Below are 22,541 nucleotides of genomic sequence, written 5' to 3'. Positions count from 1 at the left end.
AGACATATTGATTATCTTTTAAATGTTAAAAAGCAATAGGTACCTTGTAATCATTAAAAATATTTTTTCCATCATTATTATACCCACCACTAAATTTATAAGATTCAGGTATGAGATTTAACTGTAACTTTTTACTGCAAATCACAATGAAATATTATTTAGTTTTTTTCAAACTTGCGTACTTTTATTTGTTAATTTGATTATCCACTAGCAACTACATTCATTAAACTGAATAATAATTCGTTGTGATTTGCAATAAAACTTTTAACTTAAATTCGTACCTAAATTAATTTAGTGATGGATATAAGTGATCATGAAGTAAGATATATATAATGATTACAAGAGACCGGTTGCTCTTTCATTCGAAAAGATAACCAAAATATTTATATCGTGTTATTACCGTGTTTTGTGACTTGACTACGATGGACTTGAAGCATACAATGTGTCATCTATCTACCATGTGTGGTCTATCTACCACAGACTTGAAATATCTCATGACCTAACTACGTACCACCAACTAATTTATACCAATCTTTCATGCATTTATCTGCGTCACTAACTTAAAAATTGAGGGACCAAGTGGTATTCACTTATTCTATTAATAGTATACTTCGAAAAGTTACTTTATAATGAAAACAATTTAATTAGTGTATACGTTTTTGCTTAGGACAAAAAAATCGAATTATCTAAGCGTCTCTACTATTACCACATTAGTAGTATTGAGATCACAGGAATGTAGAATCACTCCACAAGATCAAATTAACAAGAATTTGCAAGAATTGGTTCCATGATATCAAACAATAATCACTATTATTCTTTTTGTACAAATGGGGGTTACATAAAACTGAAATAAAACATCCTATTTATACCAATTCTTCCTTGCGATTACTTCTGAAACATTGTGATGCTTCACAAACGTTGTATCTCCTTGAACCATCGTGTTCTTTACTTGTGTGTTGAAAAAAAACCGTACACCCGTTTCCTTTCTTTCAACCTTAATCAACATTCTCCTAATTACAATTCCATTCCCCACACAATAACTAAGTTACATTTGAACCCCCAAGTCTTAAACCAATTACAGAGTCCAACAATTAGTAGGATTAAGATTGATGTTAAATGTGTTCAGCACTTACTAAAGGTATGCATATACAATTTATCAATCAATGATGACGCATATGTTGGAACCACGTTAAATGTGACCGTCACTGATCGTTTATCATTCGTGATGTGATAATTGACGATAACTGAAATCTCTATGTCTAGTAAATATACGATGGACGTATTTACTCTTAAAGACATATTATAGGGTTTCCCATTAGATGATTGGAACTACGGGGACTTATATTGCACATACTAAACACCAAGGGCTAAAGATGTAAATGCTCTCTCTATAAATAGAGAGCCATTTACAACAATTTCTAACCCTAAATATGTGTGTTTTCTCTCCATACTCATATCTATCTAATAACAATCATCTTGTTTTGGAAACCCGACATCAATGGCAAACATTATTGCTTTTACAAGGTCCTCTGGATCGTCAGGTACACATTATTATTATCACATTTTCATTATATTTACAATACGAATCATAATTATTTCCAATATGTGGTATCATGAGCTATTGGTTCATTCGATCTATTTTGATTCGTTATTGTATCTTTTGTTTTGTTCCGTAAACTATTTGGAAAAGCAACAATCAATAATAGTAGAGAAAACAAGCGTTAGTTCCATGACTCGACTAACTTTTTTTCACTCGTATCGACACTAGCAACCCGGAACAAGAATACTTATAACTCAAAGCACTCCAAACCATCTAGTTCTATTTTCTTCATAAACGGTACCACATCCAACAGAAATCCAATCCAATCCAAAACACATGTATATACCCGGTTGAACAAAGGCTTAACCCTAATCAACCTAATACCTTGTTTCAATGGACTAACTTCAAACAATGGTACTTATCTTCTTTTCTTGTCTAATCGATCAAGGTAATATCACAGCAACAAACTTAGTAACAACCACCCGCAAAAAACCACACCCTAATCATGAATCAGAATAAACCGAGATCCAACTCAAAGAATAAACTGAACAGACAGTACCTCAACCTCTAATTAATGACGAACAAGAATATCACGATGGTAACCAAGAACTGTAGCCAAATACATTCTCGAACAAGAAAACAGTGCTTTCATCATCTTCCAATCGATCAATAACACCAAATAACCCCAAAAAACAGGAACCCTAATAGAGTTCCAAGTGGCGGCGGCTGATAGCAGCAGAGACGGCTGCAACAGTGGCGGCGGCTGATAGCAGCAGAGATGGCTGCAACAGTGGCGGCGGACAGGTGGCTGTTGGTAAAACAATGGCGGAACAGCAGCTAAACAGCTGCAAACCAGAACCAGAACACATCTGACCGAACAAGAAAATAAAATAGCAAACATCAGCAGCAACAGCAGTTCCAGCAGCTAAATTAAAAGATTCAGCAGCAACGGCAGCTGAACAGCCAAACAACGGCAGCAAACAGCAGTAGAAAAACTGCAAACAGCTGTGGACAAGGGTAGAAAAAACTTTAGTAGTGGCTGTGGCAGGTGGTACAGCAGTAGAAAAACTGCAAACAGCTGTGGACAAGGGTAGAAAAAACTTTAGTAGTGGCTGTGGCAGATGGTACAGCAGCTCTGCACGGATGCGAAAGAAAACGGCGAACAAGAGAGACAAAACTGAAACCCTAATCGGCAAAGATAGCAGCCCCTTAATCGAACCTTTAGCTCTGATACCACTTGTAAGGAAAAGCCCTTAGCCATGGCACAGCGGAAGCAATTTAAACAAGAAGATAATAACAAGAAAATGGATAAACGACACAAGAATTTAACGTGGTTCGGCCACAGTGGGGGGCCTAGTCCACCGGCTGCAACTAGGTTATTTATTGATGCTCTGAACCATAAGATTACAATTACAATGAGAGGTTTATTTATAGGAGAACAGCTAGGGTTTCTGGAGTGTTGAACAAGAAAGGGCCCTAATGGGCTTTCTAATCAATAACAGGCCTAACGGCCTTCACACCCAACATCAACTTGGCTGTGAACCCGGCTGCTTGGAAGATTTCCCGGCTCCACCCTGAATGCATGCTGCAAGGCTGCATCCACCAACTAATTACGCTTATATATGTGTGTGTATATATATATATATCTGTTCTGCATATTAAAATACAGATATTTTATAGATTGTATTTCATGAGTCAAATCTGATATGTTTCAGTCATATGCGGTGTACATACACATAGTTTTCATTTTGCCATGTAAGTTATATAGTAAAATAAATAAATAAATTTTATTAAGTTAAGTTTCTGATATGATGTTTCAGGATTAATAAGTAGTCTCCACCTTCGAGTAGAGGTATGATTTGCCTTTATCTCATATACCCTGCCTTTGACGAGATTGTTGTTTTTGTTTTTGCTGATGTTTTGGGGTAAAATCACAGGAGACAAGTAGTACGTATGCAAACTATTAGCAGTTAACTATTTTACATAGTTCCTAATGGAAAGAGAATGATTAGCAGTTAACTTTTTTACTTAGTTCCTAATGGAAAGAGAACTATTAGCAGTTTCAGATCTAGAATAAAAGTTTCTCATAGTATTTAGTATGCCTTGTAAGGACTAAGATAATTGTAAACCTTAATATGATAATTTATACAGTACTAGTGTTGTTTACTGCAAGTCTTCAACCGATCTTAACAGTATATTTCAAAAGAATGTTTCCTATTGCTGTAACTTTCTAGGCTCCTGTTAAAGAAAAATTCCACTACTAATTAGTATCAACTATATTAAATAAAGATATTACAACTTTTAGCTTTTAGGTAAACATGGATCTTTGAAATTAACTTATTATGGTATATGAGATATACATGCATGTATGATCCATCAAGTTTTGAAATTACACTGTAATATTTTAAGCGATACTTTGTTGCAATCATGGACTTTTATTTTAACATTCTCATAGTGCCTTGTAAGGCAATTGTAAATCTTAACATGATGACTTGCGTTGTTGACTGCAAGTCTCCACCCAGTATATAAGCAATTAGAGCAGCAACTAAAACCAAGATCTCCTTTTAATAGTGTCATACAATCCAAATCTAACCTTAGCATGAACTCTGTTCTTTAAACAGATCTTCTGTTTTCTGTGGGCTTTCCTGCCCGGATAGTTTGGGTATCTAATTCAACGAATTGAATGCTTTAGTCACATGCACTAAAAATTCTCAAGATATATCTTTGTTTACCGTTTTAGAAACTCCTGTATACCTATTAATTCTGATATAGAGATAGCTCATTAATCATTTTAGCACTTACAACTATGAAAAGAAGGAAATAGCATGAACCAACCTTCTTTTTTTCATTATTGAAACGGTCAATTAACTAAAAAACCATATATTATGACTACAACATTGTTTGAACCACCAACCTCGAACTGATATTGCGGTGCATTAAAACATACTAAAAGGTTAAAAATATTCACCTCAGTCATTTCTTGGCTATGAAGGTTCTTGGCATGCAAAAGATAAGGTGGGCCTGTTAACACATTAAAGTTAAACAATGACTCATGAACTAGTAATAGCATATTTGAAAAATAGATCATACAAGGAAAAGAGAATGAACAAATTAATAGAAAAAGCCTGCAGGCAAGAAACATGCACACTCATTAAAAATTAATAAAACATACAATTAAATTTATATTTAAGATTGTGACAAAAAGTTCTGAGGTGTAAGTTGTTCTTAGTAACATGTTAAGCAATAATTTAAAACCAATATTCAAACTCACAGCTTTTCAGTACAAGTTTGGAATAGGAAAAAGGGAAAAGATAAAGAAGTTGGTTCCAAATATTCAAAGGGAAGCTTAAATGAAAGTTTACAAGCAAGGTACAAGATTCATTGCCCCTTTATTCCAAAAATGTGTTTATATCAGATATGGAAATCTTCATATTGTTCATCATACTCTACTCAAAATACCATTGTTCTAATAACTTAACTATTTCCTTTAATGGCTGCCCCCAGGACTCGCTATGCGAGAGGTGACCGGCATATGTTCTCGTCTTCTGATGACAATGCCATGATGAAAAATATACTTGCTACACATTCCCCCGATGGCAGTTATTTTGACGTCGTACCACTCCTTCAAATCATCGAGGACATCATGAATAGGGCCAATCCCGATGCCAGGCATCAAGTACATTAATTGCTTCAGTATTTATAATTTATTAATCCAGTTTGAATCATACAGAATTTAATTTGTGGTTTGTAGGGTCAAGCGGAATTGGATGCAATAGTGGAGAGTGTAATTTATAATGAAGTCAATGCGATGCTTGAATTTACGGCACTCACAATCAACAAGGTTTCTTGTGAGGTAAATTGCTCAGATCAAGTGTGTGTGTGTGTGTGTGTGTGTGTGTGTGTGATATGTATAGTTCCATTGTTGTAACATCTAAGATCTAAAATTCATTCAGATTTCTTGCAAAAGTATTGGAGGTGCAGATGCACATGCAACCACCACAGGGATTTTCAACATCCTTTCTAACTATAGTTGGGATGCAAAAGCTGTAATCACTCTAGCAGCTTTTGCAGTGAATTATGGCGAGTTTTGGTTGGTGGCTCAGCTTTACACTGCAAACCCACTCGCTAAATCACTAGCCCACCTCAAGCAACTGCCTGACGTGTTGGAGCGCAGTGAAGCTCTCAAACCACGTTTTGAGGCCGTTTCCAACCTCATCAAGGCCATGCTTGACCTAACTCACTGCATTGTAAGATTTAAAGAGCTCCCGGAGCAGTATATTAGCCCTGACACTCCTGAACTAGTAACAGCCACCGCTCATATTCCAATTGCAGTTTATTGGATCATCCGAAGCATTGTGGCATGTGCATCCATACTCATTAACCTCATTGGAATGGGACATGAGTATGTTACTAATTTATCTTATTTCTTTATGCATTCCCATATAGGATATCTTCCCATTAGTACAACACATGAATCTAATGGTCTTTTATAATCCAGGCATATCACAACGACCACCGAAGCTTGGGAGTTATCAAGTTTGGCTCATAAGATCAGCAATATCCAGGATCACCTCAGGCATCAGTTGGATCTTTGCATTCACCACATTAGTAAGATTAAGAATATGTTAAACATGTATCACTTACTTGGTGTAGATGTACGAACCAATTAATCGCTAACTCACTTTTGAACCTGATAACCAGATGAGAAAAAGCAGATTGAAGCATACCTAACTATACTTCGTGTCATGGATACTCCACATCTTGATAACATGAGGCCTCTCAAGCATTTGATCTACTTGAAGGATGATCAGCTACCATTGTACGAAAGTTATACAAAGAATCGGGTATGTGTTCATATGCATCATCTCATCAAAGCGGTTTTAGATATGTGATTATTGACTAACATTCAAATTGAATATTTGTGTACAACTAGGTTAGTATAGAAATACTGAAGAAGAAGATTGTGTTGCTACTCATTTCCGACCTTGACCTTCCCCCAGAAGAGCTATCAGTTCTGGACCAGATGTACAGGGAGGCAAAGCAAGACCCGACAAGGTCTGAGAGCCAGTACGAGGTTGTGTGGCTCCCAGTGGTGCCCAATCATAGGACAGCACCATGGACCGAGGAAAACCAAATCCAATTTGAGGCGTTAAGAAACATGATGCCATGGTATTCAGTGTTTCACCCCTCGTTACTTGAACCTGCAGTGATCAAGTACATCAAGGAGGTGTGGCACTTTAACCAAAAACCGTTGCTTGTTGTGATGGATCCTCAAGGAAGGATCGTCAACACCAACGCGCTACACATGATGTGGATTTGGGGGAGCCTGGCTTTCCCATTTACTAGCCTGAGGGAAGAAGCCCTGTGGAAGGAAGAAACTTGGAGGATCGAATTGCTTGCAGATTCAATCGAGCCAATGATTTTCACTTGGGTATACTACTTGTTTGTGTATAGTGTAATTCCACTTCCTACTTACATTTATTGTGTAGATCTTTTATTCACATTTTGGCTCTTGCAGATTGCTGAAGGAAGGTATATTTGTTTGTATGGAGGGGAAGACATTGAATGGATACGGAAATTCACGAACACTGCACGAGCGGTTGCACGTACAGCTGGGATCCCACTCGAGATGTTGTATGTTGGGAAAAGCAACCCAAGGGAAAAAGTGCGAAAAAACAACGATACAATCCGAGCCGAGAACCTAAGTTACGTGTTAGACTTGACCCTCATATGGTTTTTCTGGGTGCGCCTAGAAAGCATGTTGCACTCGAAGTTGCAACATGGGAAGTCATTCGATGAAGACCCGATCTTAAGAGAGATCAATGTGATGCTCACATATGACGGTAATGATCAGGGCTGGGCCGTGATATGTCGGGGCTCGAACGACTGGATGCGAAGGGCTAATGGCGACACAGTTCTAACAAGTTTGACTAATTACAAAGAGTGGGAGGATGAGGCAAAAGAGAGAGGTTTTCTACCTGCTCTAAATGAACATCTTGAGGCAAACCGGCCACCACATCACTGCAACCGTTTAATATTACCAGGAACCACTGGGAGTGTGCCCGACAGAGTGGTTTGCGCTGAATGTGGCCGGTCTATGGAGAGGTTTTTCTTGTACCGATGCTGCACTGATTAACTCAACTTATATAACCTTGTATCTTAAAATCTTCAAATACAGATAATGTTATATAGATTGTGAATTTGTGAGTACAGTCAACTTATTAATTGTAATTTAGTCATCTGCTGCTTAATTGTATTTGTGATTAACTTGCATTGTAACAACTTATAGTTGAATAAATGATTGTTGTGATTTGAATTATTAGGCATTGTTATCAATTTTGGAACATGTAAATCCTTCACTTAAAATATAGTCGGGTTGGAAATCTGATCCTAACCTGACCCACTAAAGTTTCAGGTTAGAAATTAAAACACAGACTTCACTCAAGCTATGGGTTGGCGGATTCGCCAGTTGGCTGGTTAAATGGGATGGTTTTGGTTCAAGTGGTTTTGATGTTTATGCTATTAATTGGGTTGTTTTGTTTTCGGTCGAATGAGTTTTATTCAGTTGTTTAAATATGAGATTTATTACATCGGAAACGGACCTGATTCTGTTGAGTTGAATGGAAGAAAGCGTATTTTGAGAATTATTCAAACAAATTTAGTCACATATTTGACAAATTAAAATACACAAATTATTGACATATCAACAGAATATACTTACCTTGTCGGTCGATGCATGTTGATAGGAATTGAAGTATTTATTCAATTTGCCTTTCCGATCCATGACCCATGGCTGCCGGAGGTAAATGCAATGGCGTAACAAGTAACAAATACATACACATACATAAATGGTGTTCATATCTATGATTAGCAGTTTGTTTTAATAACTTTGGGACCAATAATTTTTAAGACCGTGAAGCCCCTATAGCTCAGTCGTAGAGCGCCAGCTGTCAATCTTGTAAACGGAGGTCTGTAGTCCTGCATGGGGGCAATTGCAGATTTTTTCTTTAAGTCACTATTGATGTATTTATGCTTTTTCTTTAATTGAAGTTTTTGCTTTTTACCCACTTGTGTTGATTGGTTCGGTCTGATGTATTTGGTAATTTGGTTCATGTTTTTCAATATTTTTGTTTTTTATTTTCTCAAACCAAAACCTAATTTAAAAAAAAAAAAACATATCATAAACCAAATTAGAATTCAGTTCAGTTCAGTTTTATTTGAAACCGAAAAAACTAAATATAGAAAATACAAATTCACCATATTTGTCTTAATTGTATTCAATCAAAATTGGTTCATAATTTTAATTATTTATTAAAGTAGTAAATTTTGGCTTGAAGTACAAAATGAATAAATAACATAATTTTTATAAAAGAAACTAGTCTTAGAAAATATTGAAATAAATAATTTTTGTTTGTCATCAATTCTTATTATTAAAAAGTTTTCAATTTTCAATCTTCAATCTTTTAAGTTTTCATTGTTTGTCAATCATAGAATATAATAAATAAAAAGATGTCAAATATAAGAAGTTATTAATAAGAATCCATATTAAAAAAACTAAGTGTTAAATATTTTTAAAAATACATAAGAATGATATAAGTTATTCTATTTTATGGGTTAACCAAATTCACTATTATATACCCATAGGCAAACCAAATACAAAATATATAATTCGTTTCCATTAAAAACCAAATTTAAAGACGGTTTGTTTTTTTTTCTGTTTTTTAAATGGTTTAGTTTACGGTTTAACCAATCGCAAACACCCTTACTTATATGTATATATTTAAGTAGGATTCGAACCTTGTAAATATAAAAAGCGGGCATCGAACCCTGTTTGTCAAGATCTAAGACCTTACCAATGGGTCACCAACCAATTATCATATCATATGAATCATATACAATAAAAACCATTTCCAAATAATAATAATGATATCATCATTTTTCAAACAAAAAAATGAGTTTTTTAATATATTTTACATAAAAACATAGATCACATGTTAATTTGAAAAAATATTAAAAAGTTAGAAGGTGTAGGGTTTTCGCCCAATGTGAGTGTTTAACAACACGACCCTCAATTCCAACTTTTACAACCAGTAGTATATTTTATCCTTTTTAAACAGTAAATTTAGGCTTAACGACATTGTCTTTTCATATATTTAACTTCAATTTTAAAAAAATAACTATTTATACTCCCTTATAAAGAGTATTGAATTTCTTAAATTCAACATTTTTTTTCTTTCCAAAATACCCCTACTCAAACATAATACCCTTATATACCATCCTTTCTCCATTCTCTCTAATCATTACACTCTCATCGACTTTCTATCACCCTCTTCCGCCGCTGCTCTCCTTCTCCAACGTCTACCTCGCTCTCCACCACCGCCTCCCTTTTATATTATCATCACTTTCTAGTCGCTGCAATGTGCAGGCACTATGCTCGTTTTTAAAAAACTTAACATGTTTATCCTGTGTAGGGAAATATATCTAGAATTTTTTGCTATACATAAATAATATTTCATAATTACATTATTATAAGGGAACTAAAGTATAAAATATATTCGGGTACCGTATTTGAAATTTTTTTTATAAAAGTAAGAACAAAGAGAATTAAAGTTAAACAAGTAAAAGCCCAAAGACTAAATGCAAGAAAAAGTTGTACCGATGGTAATCGGTGTTTTAAATGTAGGCTTTCGCCAAATTAGTGAAAAATGTCATACTTCAATGACGTGGCGTTAAAAAGGTACCGTAGATATCCAAGTTGAATTTTTATATTCACATTCTCAGGTCTAATTATTATTTTCAGTCTAATTATTATTTTCAGTACAATAGTCCACTTAGATAATTCATACAACCAACATTTTGATGACGCTACTCCGTTCTTCTCTCGTTGGTCGAGCTACTCTGATAGGGTTGCTTTTCTTTCCGGAGACAAGCCATTCAACAAGATGCTTAGGAAGTTTACATGCTGAGTGTTATACGCGCAAGAAGGACCGATCTTCTGACTCCAAACTTGCCATATCGACGCCTAAAATTTAATGCTATAGTGGGAAATAAATTACCCGTCTGCATGCATGAGAATATTCACGACTTCCTTAGCTTCTGCTGCTGTTGGATACGTTAGGTTTATGATATCATGTGTTGTATTTTCATATTGTTCCTTGGTTATCCCAGTTATATTGTTGATCTTTTATTATAAGTAGCCTATTTGATGAATATATATTATGGCAAAATATACAATTACTAATAAAAGACTTTTTAAGGTTAAATCAAAAGTTTGAAATATGGATCACATTAATCTTAAAAGTTTACGTATTATTTGTGGTGTAGCAATTTATATAACTTCGAACAACCAACTACATACCGAAAGAAAAATTGATAAGGCAAACGGTACATGCAAAAAAAATTAAAAGCCATACCAAACACTGACAAAAATAAAGACATACAAAAAAGGTAAAAGTTTATTACCGATGTTATATGTGTATTTCAAAATTTTATCTCTTTTTCACTTGTAAGAAATAGTAGCGAGACCACACGAGCATTTATATATCTATTAGCCTTATGCCCACGCAATGCGACGGGGCATAGGAAAAAAAAAAGTTTGAAGTAGCGGTACTGTGTTATTACTGGAATGTATGATTCAACTCAAGTGTCTCTTAGTCCGGCTGAAAGTGCAAACCACCGTTGTTGTTTTAGAGTGAACGTTTTTTATGCTGATTGATTATTAAATTTAACGCATGTGTATTTTTTTGGTATACTATGTGGACAACTTCAGGGAAGGGAAGGTTGTTATTTTTAAGGATATTTTTGGAATTTTAGGGATAAAGTGTTAGATAGTATTATAGATTAAAAGGGTAAATTAAAGATTTTAAAGGTAGAGTATTAAATTTTTTTGGGGATAGTTTGTTTATATAGATAGTATAGATTTATACTAACAGGGGAAGTTATTTTAGGATCACTCCTTATTTTAAGAACATTAGGACCAAATTTCAATCATTCATTTTTCACCATCTTCGATCACCACCATAATAATCTCCGACCACCACCATGATCTTCCGGCGACGGAGACCACCGCCACCGCGACTTACACATGTGTAAGTTATCAATTATCTTGTTAAGACCCCATGAATCGACTAAAACCTCATATTCATACTAAAACCACGATGATTTAATAAAAATACTAAGTTGAGTCTAAGAAATCAGAGAAATTAATGCTAAAGCTGAAGCAGCTACTTTCGAAGTAATATTTTTACTTTCATCCAAAAATTGACTATTGTTTGTTTGTTTTTTTGTATATAATATAAAAATATTTTTATTTTATCTGTTTTGTTATTAGTATATTGATATTGATTGAATTGATAGGAATTATCTTGTTAAGACCCCATGAATTGATTAAAACCCCAGATTCATACTAGAACCACGATGATTTAATAAAAATACTAAGTTAAGCCCATAATGTGAGCTCGGAGAAGGAAGAAATAGGAGGGTCCTATGAAGAATGTGCCCGTCCCCCATCAGCGTATTTTTTTGTTTTACGCGTTCGTAAATCTTCCTCAGCCCAGAAAAAGATGGATTATTTTGTGAAAGAACTTTTGGAGGAAAAATCGGACTATTCGGGAACTTACACATGTGTAAGTCGCGGTGGTGGTGGTCGCCGTCGTCGGATGATCATGGTGATGATCGGATATGATCATGGTGGTGGCTAATGATGATGATGATGATGTTTAAGTTACAATTTTCACATGGTCCTGATGGTTCTAAAATAAGGAGTGGTCTTAAAATAACCCACCCCTATACTAACATGTCTTTATGTATCAAATTCACATGCATACACCTTTCATAATACTTGTAAAGCAAATATTCATTTTTCATAACAAATACAACTTTAAGCTTATAACTTTCCATAACACAACCTCTAATTTTATCTATATTTCTCTATATTTTTTTCATTCTCCTTTCGTTAAATTTAAACTTATACTTTTGAAATAACTTTTCATAACACAACCTCCAATTTTATCTATGTTTCTCTATATTTTTTTCTTCCCCCCTTTTGTTAAATTTAAACTTATAATTTGAAATAACTTTCCATAACACAACCTCCAATTTGATCTATATTTCTCTATATTTTTCTCATTCCCTTTTCCTTAGCACCGATCTCCAACATGTAAACAAGAACAGAACATTACCATTTAATCACTTAAACCACAACAAACAAGCTTCATCTAAGCTAAAAAAAAAAAAAAAAAAAAAAAAAAAAAAAAAAAAAAAAAAGCTTATCTCATATATAATATACTTTTGTTACACAACCCTTAGTTAGTCACATCTCATCATCCTCTATCAAAAAAGCTGAACCCATCAACTTATTACACACTTAGAGGGTGTTTAGGAATATGTTTTGAAGTGATTATTTGTTTATTAGGTTTACAAACGTAAATAATCGTGTTTGGAACAACCTCAAAACGCCAAACACCCCCTTACATGACTTCTACTAGCTTCAAACGGTTGGAACTACCTCGAAACGCAAAACCATCCGCCCTCAAAGGCTATTTTTGAACCTGTAACTAAACTGGACTTTTCCGAGTCGCCATGACTTGGATCAAGTCACTTAGGCCCTTGCTTATAATAAAAAAATCGACAGGAGTGCAAGAAGAAAATGGGGTAGAATGTGGTGTCTTGTTAATAAAAAAAATCTAAAAGAATTGATTACGTGGCGAAGAAGTTCCAAGAAGCTTTTTTTAATAGACAGGAGTCCTGAGCGGAGTTGAGTGGTGTGATGCGAGGTGGCACTGAAAGAGGACTCCAAAGGCTTTAGAAAATCACGACTTTTTTGAGTTAACCACCAATCATATCTTTGCTATATATAAAGTTTTTTCTATATATAAAGTTGAAGTCCATTCCTAAAATTTTGCTAAAAAATAGCTTAGTTGGCACAATTTAACCCCTTTCATTCATTAAATTTAATTTTAAAAAATTATTTATGACGTAAACAATGATTATTTATTAATAATATCAATTATTATCAATTAATTAAATTATAAAAAACATGTACGTCCATCTCAAGATGTTAAATTGGCATTTTCTGTATATTATTGAAAAAAGAAAATAAACAAGAATCTTGAATGTATCCAATTGATCGGTTCTTGATTCTCACCCATAAACTAATACACATAACAAACTTTTCACTTGATCCATATATATTTAATTTCAAATATATCATTTATTGGTCAATTATCTTGAAAATGAAACATGAAATATAATGCATGTATTATGTATTAAGATCTGAAAATCTATTCTCTTATTCTTCATACATATGTTTCTTAAAAGGTCGAACATTAAATGGTTGTTAAAATGTCAAGTTCTTTACGGTGTCGTTTCTCATCCCCCCCCCCCCCAATCCCTTTTAGGGAATAAAAATTACATCCTCATACCCGTCCCCATACCCGGTCAAATAAGGGATTCCTCGGTCAAATCGGATTCGGATATCGGATTCCCTACCAGGTACAAATATTTTTGCCATCCCTACATGTATGTGTATGATAAAATCATATGATATTTCTAAACTTCTGGTGCATTCGTGTTTTCACGTTTAGCATTACATCCCGACTGTTGTTATTACAATTAGTTATCATAATACTACCCGGGTAGTCACCCGGGTCCTTAAGCTAGTACAGTATTATACACACTTACTTCCTTTCTTTTTTTTTTTTTTTTTTTGATAATAAACCTTTCCATTTTCAAAACAAACTATCGATTCAATCTCCATTAACTAATATTTCAATCGGTGATTTTGAGTAAAATATTCGTCTAGGGTATTACTTTCATCTGTAAAATTCAATAAAAAGAAAGTGTACATTTGGTCTATTTTATTATAGGGATTTTTGTCATTTTTTTAGGGTTGAGATTTTGAACATTCTAGACGGATTGTTTTCTATCAAATTTATTGAAAAAATGAAAACCATCAGTGTTTTTTCAATTTTTTTTGCTGGTCATTGGAGTGTTTGGCTGCTTAGTTTGAACATTAATGTGGTAATTATAGTAGTGGGGTAATCAGGATTTTAAATCTAGTGGCTGAACTCATAGATGTTTTTTTGGGAGCCAATTTACTTTGATTAAACTGCTATACATACATTTGGTACTAGATATATTGATTTTTGTAGACACTATGGGGTGATCATGACCATCGTTTGCTACTATGTTGCCCCGTCACTTGTTATATGCTATCGTTTTGGCTCATGACTACGGTGTTTTTCCAAGTTGTCTTTGTTCATGAACATGTTCTGATCAAATGAAATGGGTTCTGATATATGTTTGGAGTCATATGTTTTGTTGTAGATTAAATTTAAATAGCTTTTATGATGTTTAAGTGGTTACATTTGTGATAAAGAGGTTGTACATGTGATTAAATGTTTATACATCAAGTTGTATCATATATGTGTTTTGGCAAGATAGGACGAAATTTTTTTTGAAACAGTGTTTTTGGGAGGGTGTTTTGTCAAACAAGTTTTCGTCAAAAAAAATAATTGTAGAAGCGGGTAAACCGGCTTTTGAAAAGCCAGGTTCAATAAAGTTGGTTCGAAACCAGCTTTCCAAAAGCTGGGTTCAAAAAAGGCACTTTGAAACCGGCTTTTCAAAAGCCGGGTTCAGAGTTGTCAGGCTGAACAGTAGAGCATCTTTGACTGGTACAGTGCGATGTGACTAAAGCCTGAAACCGGTTTTCTAAAAGCCGGTTTCGAAATTTGTATATATATATATTTCCTCTGCAAACCATATATGTGTATGTATACGAGGTGAAGAAGAACAACTCAATAAATTTTAAAAAAATTGTTAATGGTTATGTTCATCCATTCAACCTTCGACTGCATATACATCAAATACCTCCGGTCTATTTTATTCGGATTGATCACCGTGTTACGTTCTGCAAGTTCCGCCTCAAAAGCCGACTTTGTTTGTTTTAAACCATCAATTATGCCTTCCACGCCCTTTTGAACCTTGAAATCGGCAGGCATGTGAGACTCAATGGAGTTCCATGCTCCAGCCTTAGTGATATTTGGGTATGCACCACTACCAGAAGATGTTTAACCTGCCATTTTTTTTTTAATTTATTGAGTTGTTCTTCTTCACCTCTTATACATACACATATATGGTTTGCAAGGAAATATATATATATACAAATTTCGAAACCGGCTAGTCACATCGCACTGTACCAGTCAAAGATGCTCTACTGTTCAACCTGACAACTCTGAACCCGGCTTTTGAAAAGCCGGTTTCAAAGTGCCTTTTTTGAACCCGGCTTTTGAAAACCCGGTTTCGAACCAACTTTATTGAACCCGCCTTTTCAAAAGTCGGTTTACCCGCTTCTATAATTTTTTTTTTGCGAAAACTTGTTTGACAAAACACTCTTACAAAAACACTGTTTCAAAATTTTTTTCAAGATAGCACTTGTTCTACATTTGTAGTGTTAGCATGTTTTGATACAAGTCTTCATCCTTAAGTTTTCATGACTAGTTCGCATATTCAACTTACTTTGTTAGTATCTTTACTTTAAATGTTTTGTACGTGATGTCGTGGATTGATTCTTGACTGTAGGTTTTTCATTAACATTAATGAAATCACGATCCATTTCTTTAGATTTGGTTGTTGGTTTGTTTCTAGCTTGTTTGTTCTTGGTTTTGGATTTTAAATGTTTATGCTCATTTAAAATTTAAAAAGTCAGGGTTTATTTAATATATTAAACTAATAGTTAGTTAGTTACTCTGAGATGATTACTGTATATGCTCATTTTAGTTGATATATTGAACTATGAGTTTTACTCCGTAGCTTGCAACATTTTGGATTTATGCGCCCCAATCCTATAACCCGAAAGCTTCTGTTGAGTGAATTGAATTGGTTTAGTATCTATTTAGATTAGGTATTGACCGACTTATAGTTTTTTATAAAACCGATTTAACTAACCCAATTAGTTTCATTAAACCAGAACCCGACCTATTGACAACCTTAGTATTAGAAAGGTGGAAAATATTTATTTATTTAAAAATGAAATAAATAACAAATATTGTGTCTCATTTGCCATTTTTATAATAGAGGGAGAGTTATTTGAGAACTCACAAATAAAAAAAAACGCGAGAACAATTATGGACCACTCATTTTTTTTTATATTTTCTCTCTCTTCCATTAAATAAGAAAATTCACTCAAATCATTTAAAATGTTTTATCTCACAAACCGTAAATCGTTAGACGAACAAAAAACATGGGTAGTCTTAAAATTTCGTCCTCTTTCATTAGAGATCCAATTCGATATAATTTTGACGGTTTTTTAATTTTCGTTTTTTTTCCCATCGCGTTCATCCTACACATGTGTAAGATCATTGTTTACACATGTAAATTAGTAAATGAACATATGTACACAACAATGAAGGTCAAGGGCGGAGCCCGTCAATCCATGGCAAAGCCATGGTAGCCAAGGACGGAGCCCGTCAGTCCATGGCGGAGGAATAGCGGCTAAGGGCGGAGCCCGTTAGGTAGATCACCCCTCACTGGTCACCCCCTATGACCTATCACCTTCTATGACCTATCACCCTATGACCTATCACCCTCTATGACCTATCACCCCCACTAGCTTTGGTTTATGAATATCCTTAAAGGCAAAGCCCGTTCCGAATCATAATTTTTGTTCAACACATGTGTAAGTTCAACCTACACATGTGTAAGTTATGTGTAACTACAAAAAAGAAAACGAAAATTAAAAAGTCTTAAAAAGTATATCGAATTGGATCTCTAATGAAAGAGGACGAAATTTTAAGACTACCCATGCTTTTTGTTTTGTCTAATGATTTACGGTTTGTGAGTTAGAACATTTTGAATGATTTAAGTGAATTTTATTATTTAATTAAAGAGAGAGAAAAAGGAAAAGAATGTGTGGTCCAGAATGGTTCTTAAGTTCTTTTTTTTTTAGGAGTTCTCAAAATAACTCACCCCTTTTATAATATTAATACTAGTGTTTAGGCCCGTCCAATGGACGGGTAGTCTCAAAATATATTAATCAAAACTAAAAAATGGACTTCAAATATATTAAATACATATACCGAAATCAACTTGGAAATTTGCTAGTTGAATAGCCACTCCACCGGTCAAAATACTCCTAAAATTTCCCGCCTATTCACCATTGATCGAGCCATGTAAATAAAAAGAAACATACGAAAATTAACTATATATAAATATTGATTTCAGTCTACCCTTTTTTTTTCCCAACTTTAGTTAAATAAAAAATTTACAGTTTTTAATATTCTAAAAGTGTAAACTATATAATTTGAAAAAGACATACCAATTCATCAACAAAGACTATCTCGAATGTTTTGATTTTCTTCGGGTTATTTCATTCCGAAACAGTTCATACATGCACAACACGGAGTCGTAAATAATGGTTAATATGTGTTGGCTTAAGATTTTTAAAATGAACTAATTTGGTCATATTTTTTGTTGTTGAAGAAAAAGTCATAATGAACCTATAATGGACAACAAACTAAATTAAAAGAAATAATAATAACAATAACATAAGAATTCAATGTTAAAAAATAATAATAATGATTAATTATGTGCAAAATATATAAAAAGAAAAACACTTTTGTAGTTGATCGTTGCTTTTTTTTTGTTTTTCGTACGTGAATTATATTATAGATTAATAATAAAACCGAAAAGTATAAATTAAGTAACTTTAAATTGAGTGAAATTGTAAATTGGTGATGAAAAATCAAAAAAGTGTAAACTAATTATTTTTAAGTGTAAATTGGTGATGGAAAACCAAAAAGTATAATTAATTATTTTTAAGTACACGGGTAGTCTCAAAATATATTAATCAAAGCTAAAAAGTTGGATTTTCAAATATATTAAATACATATACCGAAATCAACTTGAAAATTTGCTAGCTGAAGAGCCACTCCATCGGTCAAAATACTCCAAAAATTATCCGCCCAACGAAGAAACATACGAAAATTAACTCCATATGAATATTGATTTCAGTTTACCCCCTTTTTTTCAACTTTAGTTAAATAAAAAATTTACAGTTTCTTATATTCTAAAAGTATAATATATATATATATATATATATAAGTATAATTAAATATAAATTAGGTTAAAGTGTAAATTGGTGATGGAAAATCAAAAAAGTGTAAGTTAATTATTTTAAATTAGGTTAAAGTGTAAATTGGTGATGGAGAACAAAAATGTGTAAATTAATTGCTTTAGATTGGGTTAAAGTGTAATTGGTGATGGAAAAGCAAAAAGTATAAATTAATTTAGATTAATATTAAAAAAATTAAAGAGTTAATAAAGATAGAGGATTAGACTCAAAGAGGTGGATTAGGTCCCAACCCAATTTGTTAGTTATATTATATGTAAGGATAGGGTTTTGAAGTATATGGATCACATAAAAATTCTTAGTTGTATCAGCTAATCGAAGACAATAATGTTACCTAAAGAATTGTTGAGTAAGCTTTGCTGGAAGGTATCCTATAGAAGCACTGATAGCGAGCATTTGCATCATAAGGAATGGTAAGCCATATTTGTTGGACATGCACATCTCACACCTCTTTGAAACACTTTGCATAAAACAAAGGATCCCTGTTTAAAGATTCATGTAAAGGTATGAGGGAGGTACATTAATACATCCCTGTTTAGGGTTTATAGGGGTCACAATCTGCTGAAAAGGTACAAGCATTAAATGTAAGCTTGTAATGGGTGGGCTATTTAAAATTAAAATTTTCTATCCTATTACAAGAGCCTTCTCTCTCCCACCAAATCTCTTTATTTTTCATTCATTAATCTGTTATTTTCATGTCAGTAAAAATTGCAGATTAACTTATGTTGATGTGGGATGTTGATGGTTGCAAAGATTGCATCCAAGTACTTTAGACAAATTGAAAGAGCAGGAACTTTGTGACAAACGGAAAGGGAACACAGACAGAAGGAGATAGAGCAGGAAAGACAACATGTTTGAGAAAAAGAATAAAACTGAAGTTGTTTGTTGAGGTAATCTTTTTCTTGAAGCTTTGATGCTTAATAAAGTTCGAATTTATACACCACTTTATTTATATGTGTTCTTTTGTGTATGCCAGGTGTTTGATAGAAAACTTGAATAGTTGAATATATAAAAGAAAACTAACCAGGTGAGTTTTTGTTATATATATATTAATGGGTACTTTTAGTTGCTTTTAATAATAATTAGAATAGAATTAGCATGTTAGAATCAAGAATTAGTGACTATATGTTTGGTGACGACATAATTTGACAAATGTTGGCCCATTCTGTTCATCTCTGGCTTGAATCAAACATGTCAAGTGAACAAATTCACACTTCGTATGTATGAGTTATGTTGGTTTTTACAATACACAAACACTTGTATTGTTGTATCTATAGACACACACACAAACCATTGTGACTTTTCCGAAGAGTCACAAGTTTCCATAAATAACTACCTATAACCGAAAATAACTACCATCATTCGGTTATTCACTTAATTTTTGACATACCAGGCCCCTTAACTAATACACTTTACTTCCACAACTCTAAATATATAAACTAATTACACAAGGACCCCTAAACATGGATTAATGACTTAACATTCAACAAAAAACGGGATGCAGCTTTGTTGGAGTCATCCGGATTATGAGATGTCAATGAAGGAAGAAATAGTCCCAAAAAACACTACACGAACAACAGCTCTAGCACCATTTTTGGACCTCAAAGATTGTACCTCGTGATCCTTTCCGTTGTATCCTACAGATACTTTTAATTCAGGAACTGCTATACATGGTTTTTTGTATTTTTCCTTATGTCCATGCTTATTTTTTTGAATGAAAATGTTTAGAAAAACGATACACTATTTTCTGAATTCAAAAACATAAAAAGGGGTTGATTGTAAATCTGATGTGAGCATAGAAACACCTGTGTGATAATATGTAAGAATATGTATAGATATATATGAAGAAAACACGAATACATATATTGCCATATGGGTGTTTGCTTGAAAAATGTTTTGGCAAAAGTCTTGAGGGGTAAAAATGGGTTATCTTCTGATCGGAAAATGGGCTGAGATTAATATATGCACCTAAGTGACCCAAAAGTCCTATCTTAGCTTTAGTATGTAGCCAGTTCTTATGTTTTTGCAATGGTGTTGTCTATGCTTCATTTTTATATATAACAACTAGACAAAACAAAATTTGGTCAGCTGGTATAGTTTGAAGTATAATCAACAAATTTCAGTTATATATATATTTCTGTTTGAAGTTGTCCCTTGGTTCAGGTTGCTGGTTGACAACTTCTTGTATAATGGATCAAATCTGGTAAGTTTCACTTTTTGGACCTCAAAGGTTGTACCTTGCGATCCTTTTAGTCATATCCTATAGATACTTTTAATCTAGGAACTGCTATACATTGTTTTTTGTATTTTTCTTATGTCCATGCTTTTGTTTTTGAACAAAAAAATTTAGAAAAATGATACACTATTCTCTGATTTCAAAGACAAAAAGGGTTGATTCTTAATCTGATATGAGCATAGAAACACCTCTATAATAACGCTTATGATATGTATGTATATATATGTATATATATATATATAGTGAAGGATATATGCAGAAAATTTGAATACATAGATGGCCATATAGGTGTTTGCTTGAAAACGTTTTGGCAAAACTCTTGAGTGGTAAAAATGGATTATCTTCTGATATGAAATCCGGAAAATGTGCTGTGATTAATATATACATCTAAGTGACCCAAGAGTCCAATCTTAGCTTTAATATGATAGTTTGTAACTTTTTATCATGTTTTTGCAATGGTGTTGCCTATGCTTCAGTTATATGTATAACAAGAAGACAAATTTTTTTTCAATTATATCTATTCTTGTTTGAAGTTGTCCCTCCCCTTAGTTCAGTCGATAACTTCTTGAATAATGGGTTAAATCTGGTAAGTTTTCAGTAGGCATACAGAATTGATGGATGAGTGAGCTAACTTTAGTACTGCTTAATTATCTCTCAAACTTGGGTTAATTTTCTATTTTTGCTTCTTAATAACAGCTTAATAGCAATCATGCTGATAAAATGTCCACCATAAATCAAGATATCTCTTGAAAGAGATGAAGTTGAATCAGGAAAAGATAAACGTTTTAGTTTGAGCATAGAAGGGATTCATGTTTAATGCATTATTTAGATATATAGAGATAGATACGGAAATTATGACAGTGGAAGAGTTGAGAAAGGAGGAGAAGAAGAAGATATGTTGGTGCATGCTGTTGATGATGATTTGAGTGGTAAGGATGGTTTAAACAACGGGGTTGTGGAGAAAGAAAGTGGGTCTCTGTTGATCAGGGTGTGGAAGATGTCGATTCAGTTGATAAAGTTGTTGTTTTGGAAAGAGTGGAGGTGGCGGTGGTCGAAGAAAATGTGGCGAGTAATGTTGCCATTTGGTCTGGAGATGATAAGAAGTCTAGGAATGGGATGGTGGTAGAGGAGACTAAGTAGTGTATTGAATGATTGGGGGAAGAACTTTGATGGGTATGTTCACTCGTGTTGATTTAGCACCAGCGTAAGTTTTTATTTCATGTAATTGCAAATATTTTTATGCATTCTATGGATACATAAGCTTGAAGTGCTAGATAAGGTAAAAGTGTTACATTTTTTTAATTGGATTATTAGCTAACAATGAAACTGCCTGGGAGTTTACTTAATGTATTTGAACAAGGGATAATGTATCATATTGAACTTTTAAACAAACTCAGACTATTTGTCGTTTTAACTCTTTTGTAATGACAAATTTAGTTGTTTCTATGACCTTTTAAATGCATATATTGCACCATATAACCTGCTCTGTGATTTGGATGAATTAGTAGGTTTCAAGTCTTGTCTTTCATGGCAATTGTTTGATTAGTGAAGTGTTGGTGCAGTACTGCAGTGTTTGTATAGCCAGCCCAAGACTTACTGGACCTTTTAGAGTTTGAGGTGCATCTGGTGCAGTACTG

At 33.6% G+C, this 22,541-nt stretch overlaps 1 protein-coding gene and 2 long non-coding RNA genes across 3 annotated transcripts; 2 read left to right on the top strand and 1 right to left on the bottom strand.

The window, feature by feature from the left end:
• Window positions 1-812: 812 nt before the first annotated feature.
• Window positions 813-8,541, bottom strand: LOC122597999. The gene is made up of 3 exons (XR_006323507.1): window positions 8,262-8,541; window positions 4,509-4,561; window positions 813-1,010 (listed from the first exon to the last, which is right to left on the bottom strand). It is a non-coding gene; the product is annotated as an uncharacterized LOC122597999 (long non-coding RNA).
• LOC122597998 (protein SIEVE ELEMENT OCCLUSION B-like) lies at window positions 4,992-7,859 on the top strand. Its single transcript, XM_043770606.1, has 7 exons — window positions 4,992-5,216; window positions 5,292-5,393; window positions 5,494-5,942; window positions 6,039-6,148; window positions 6,242-6,384; window positions 6,474-6,971; window positions 7,059-7,859. Exons 1-7 carry the CDS (start codon window positions 5,031-5,033, stop codon window positions 7,674-7,676), a joined length of 2,106 nt encoding a protein of 701 aa, XP_043626541.1. The 5' UTR covers window positions 4,992-5,030; the 3' UTR covers window positions 7,677-7,859.
• A 10,420-nt stretch (window positions 8,542-18,961) lies between the features above and the next one.
• Window positions 18,962-22,348, top strand: LOC122598194. The gene is made up of 5 exons (XR_006323555.1): window positions 18,962-19,081; window positions 19,371-19,558; window positions 19,645-19,695; window positions 20,173-20,871; window positions 21,601-22,348. It is a non-coding gene; the product is annotated as an uncharacterized LOC122598194 (long non-coding RNA).
• Window positions 22,349-22,541: the final 193 nt, after the last annotated feature.

Source organism: Erigeron canadensis, chromosome 4 (assembly GCF_010389155.1).
Source record: "Erigeron canadensis isolate Cc75 chromosome 4, C_canadensis_v1, whole genome shotgun sequence".
NCBI lineage: Eukaryota > Viridiplantae > Streptophyta > Magnoliopsida > Asterales > Asteraceae > Erigeron > Erigeron canadensis.
This window is presented reverse-complemented; position numbering and strand designations above follow the sequence as displayed.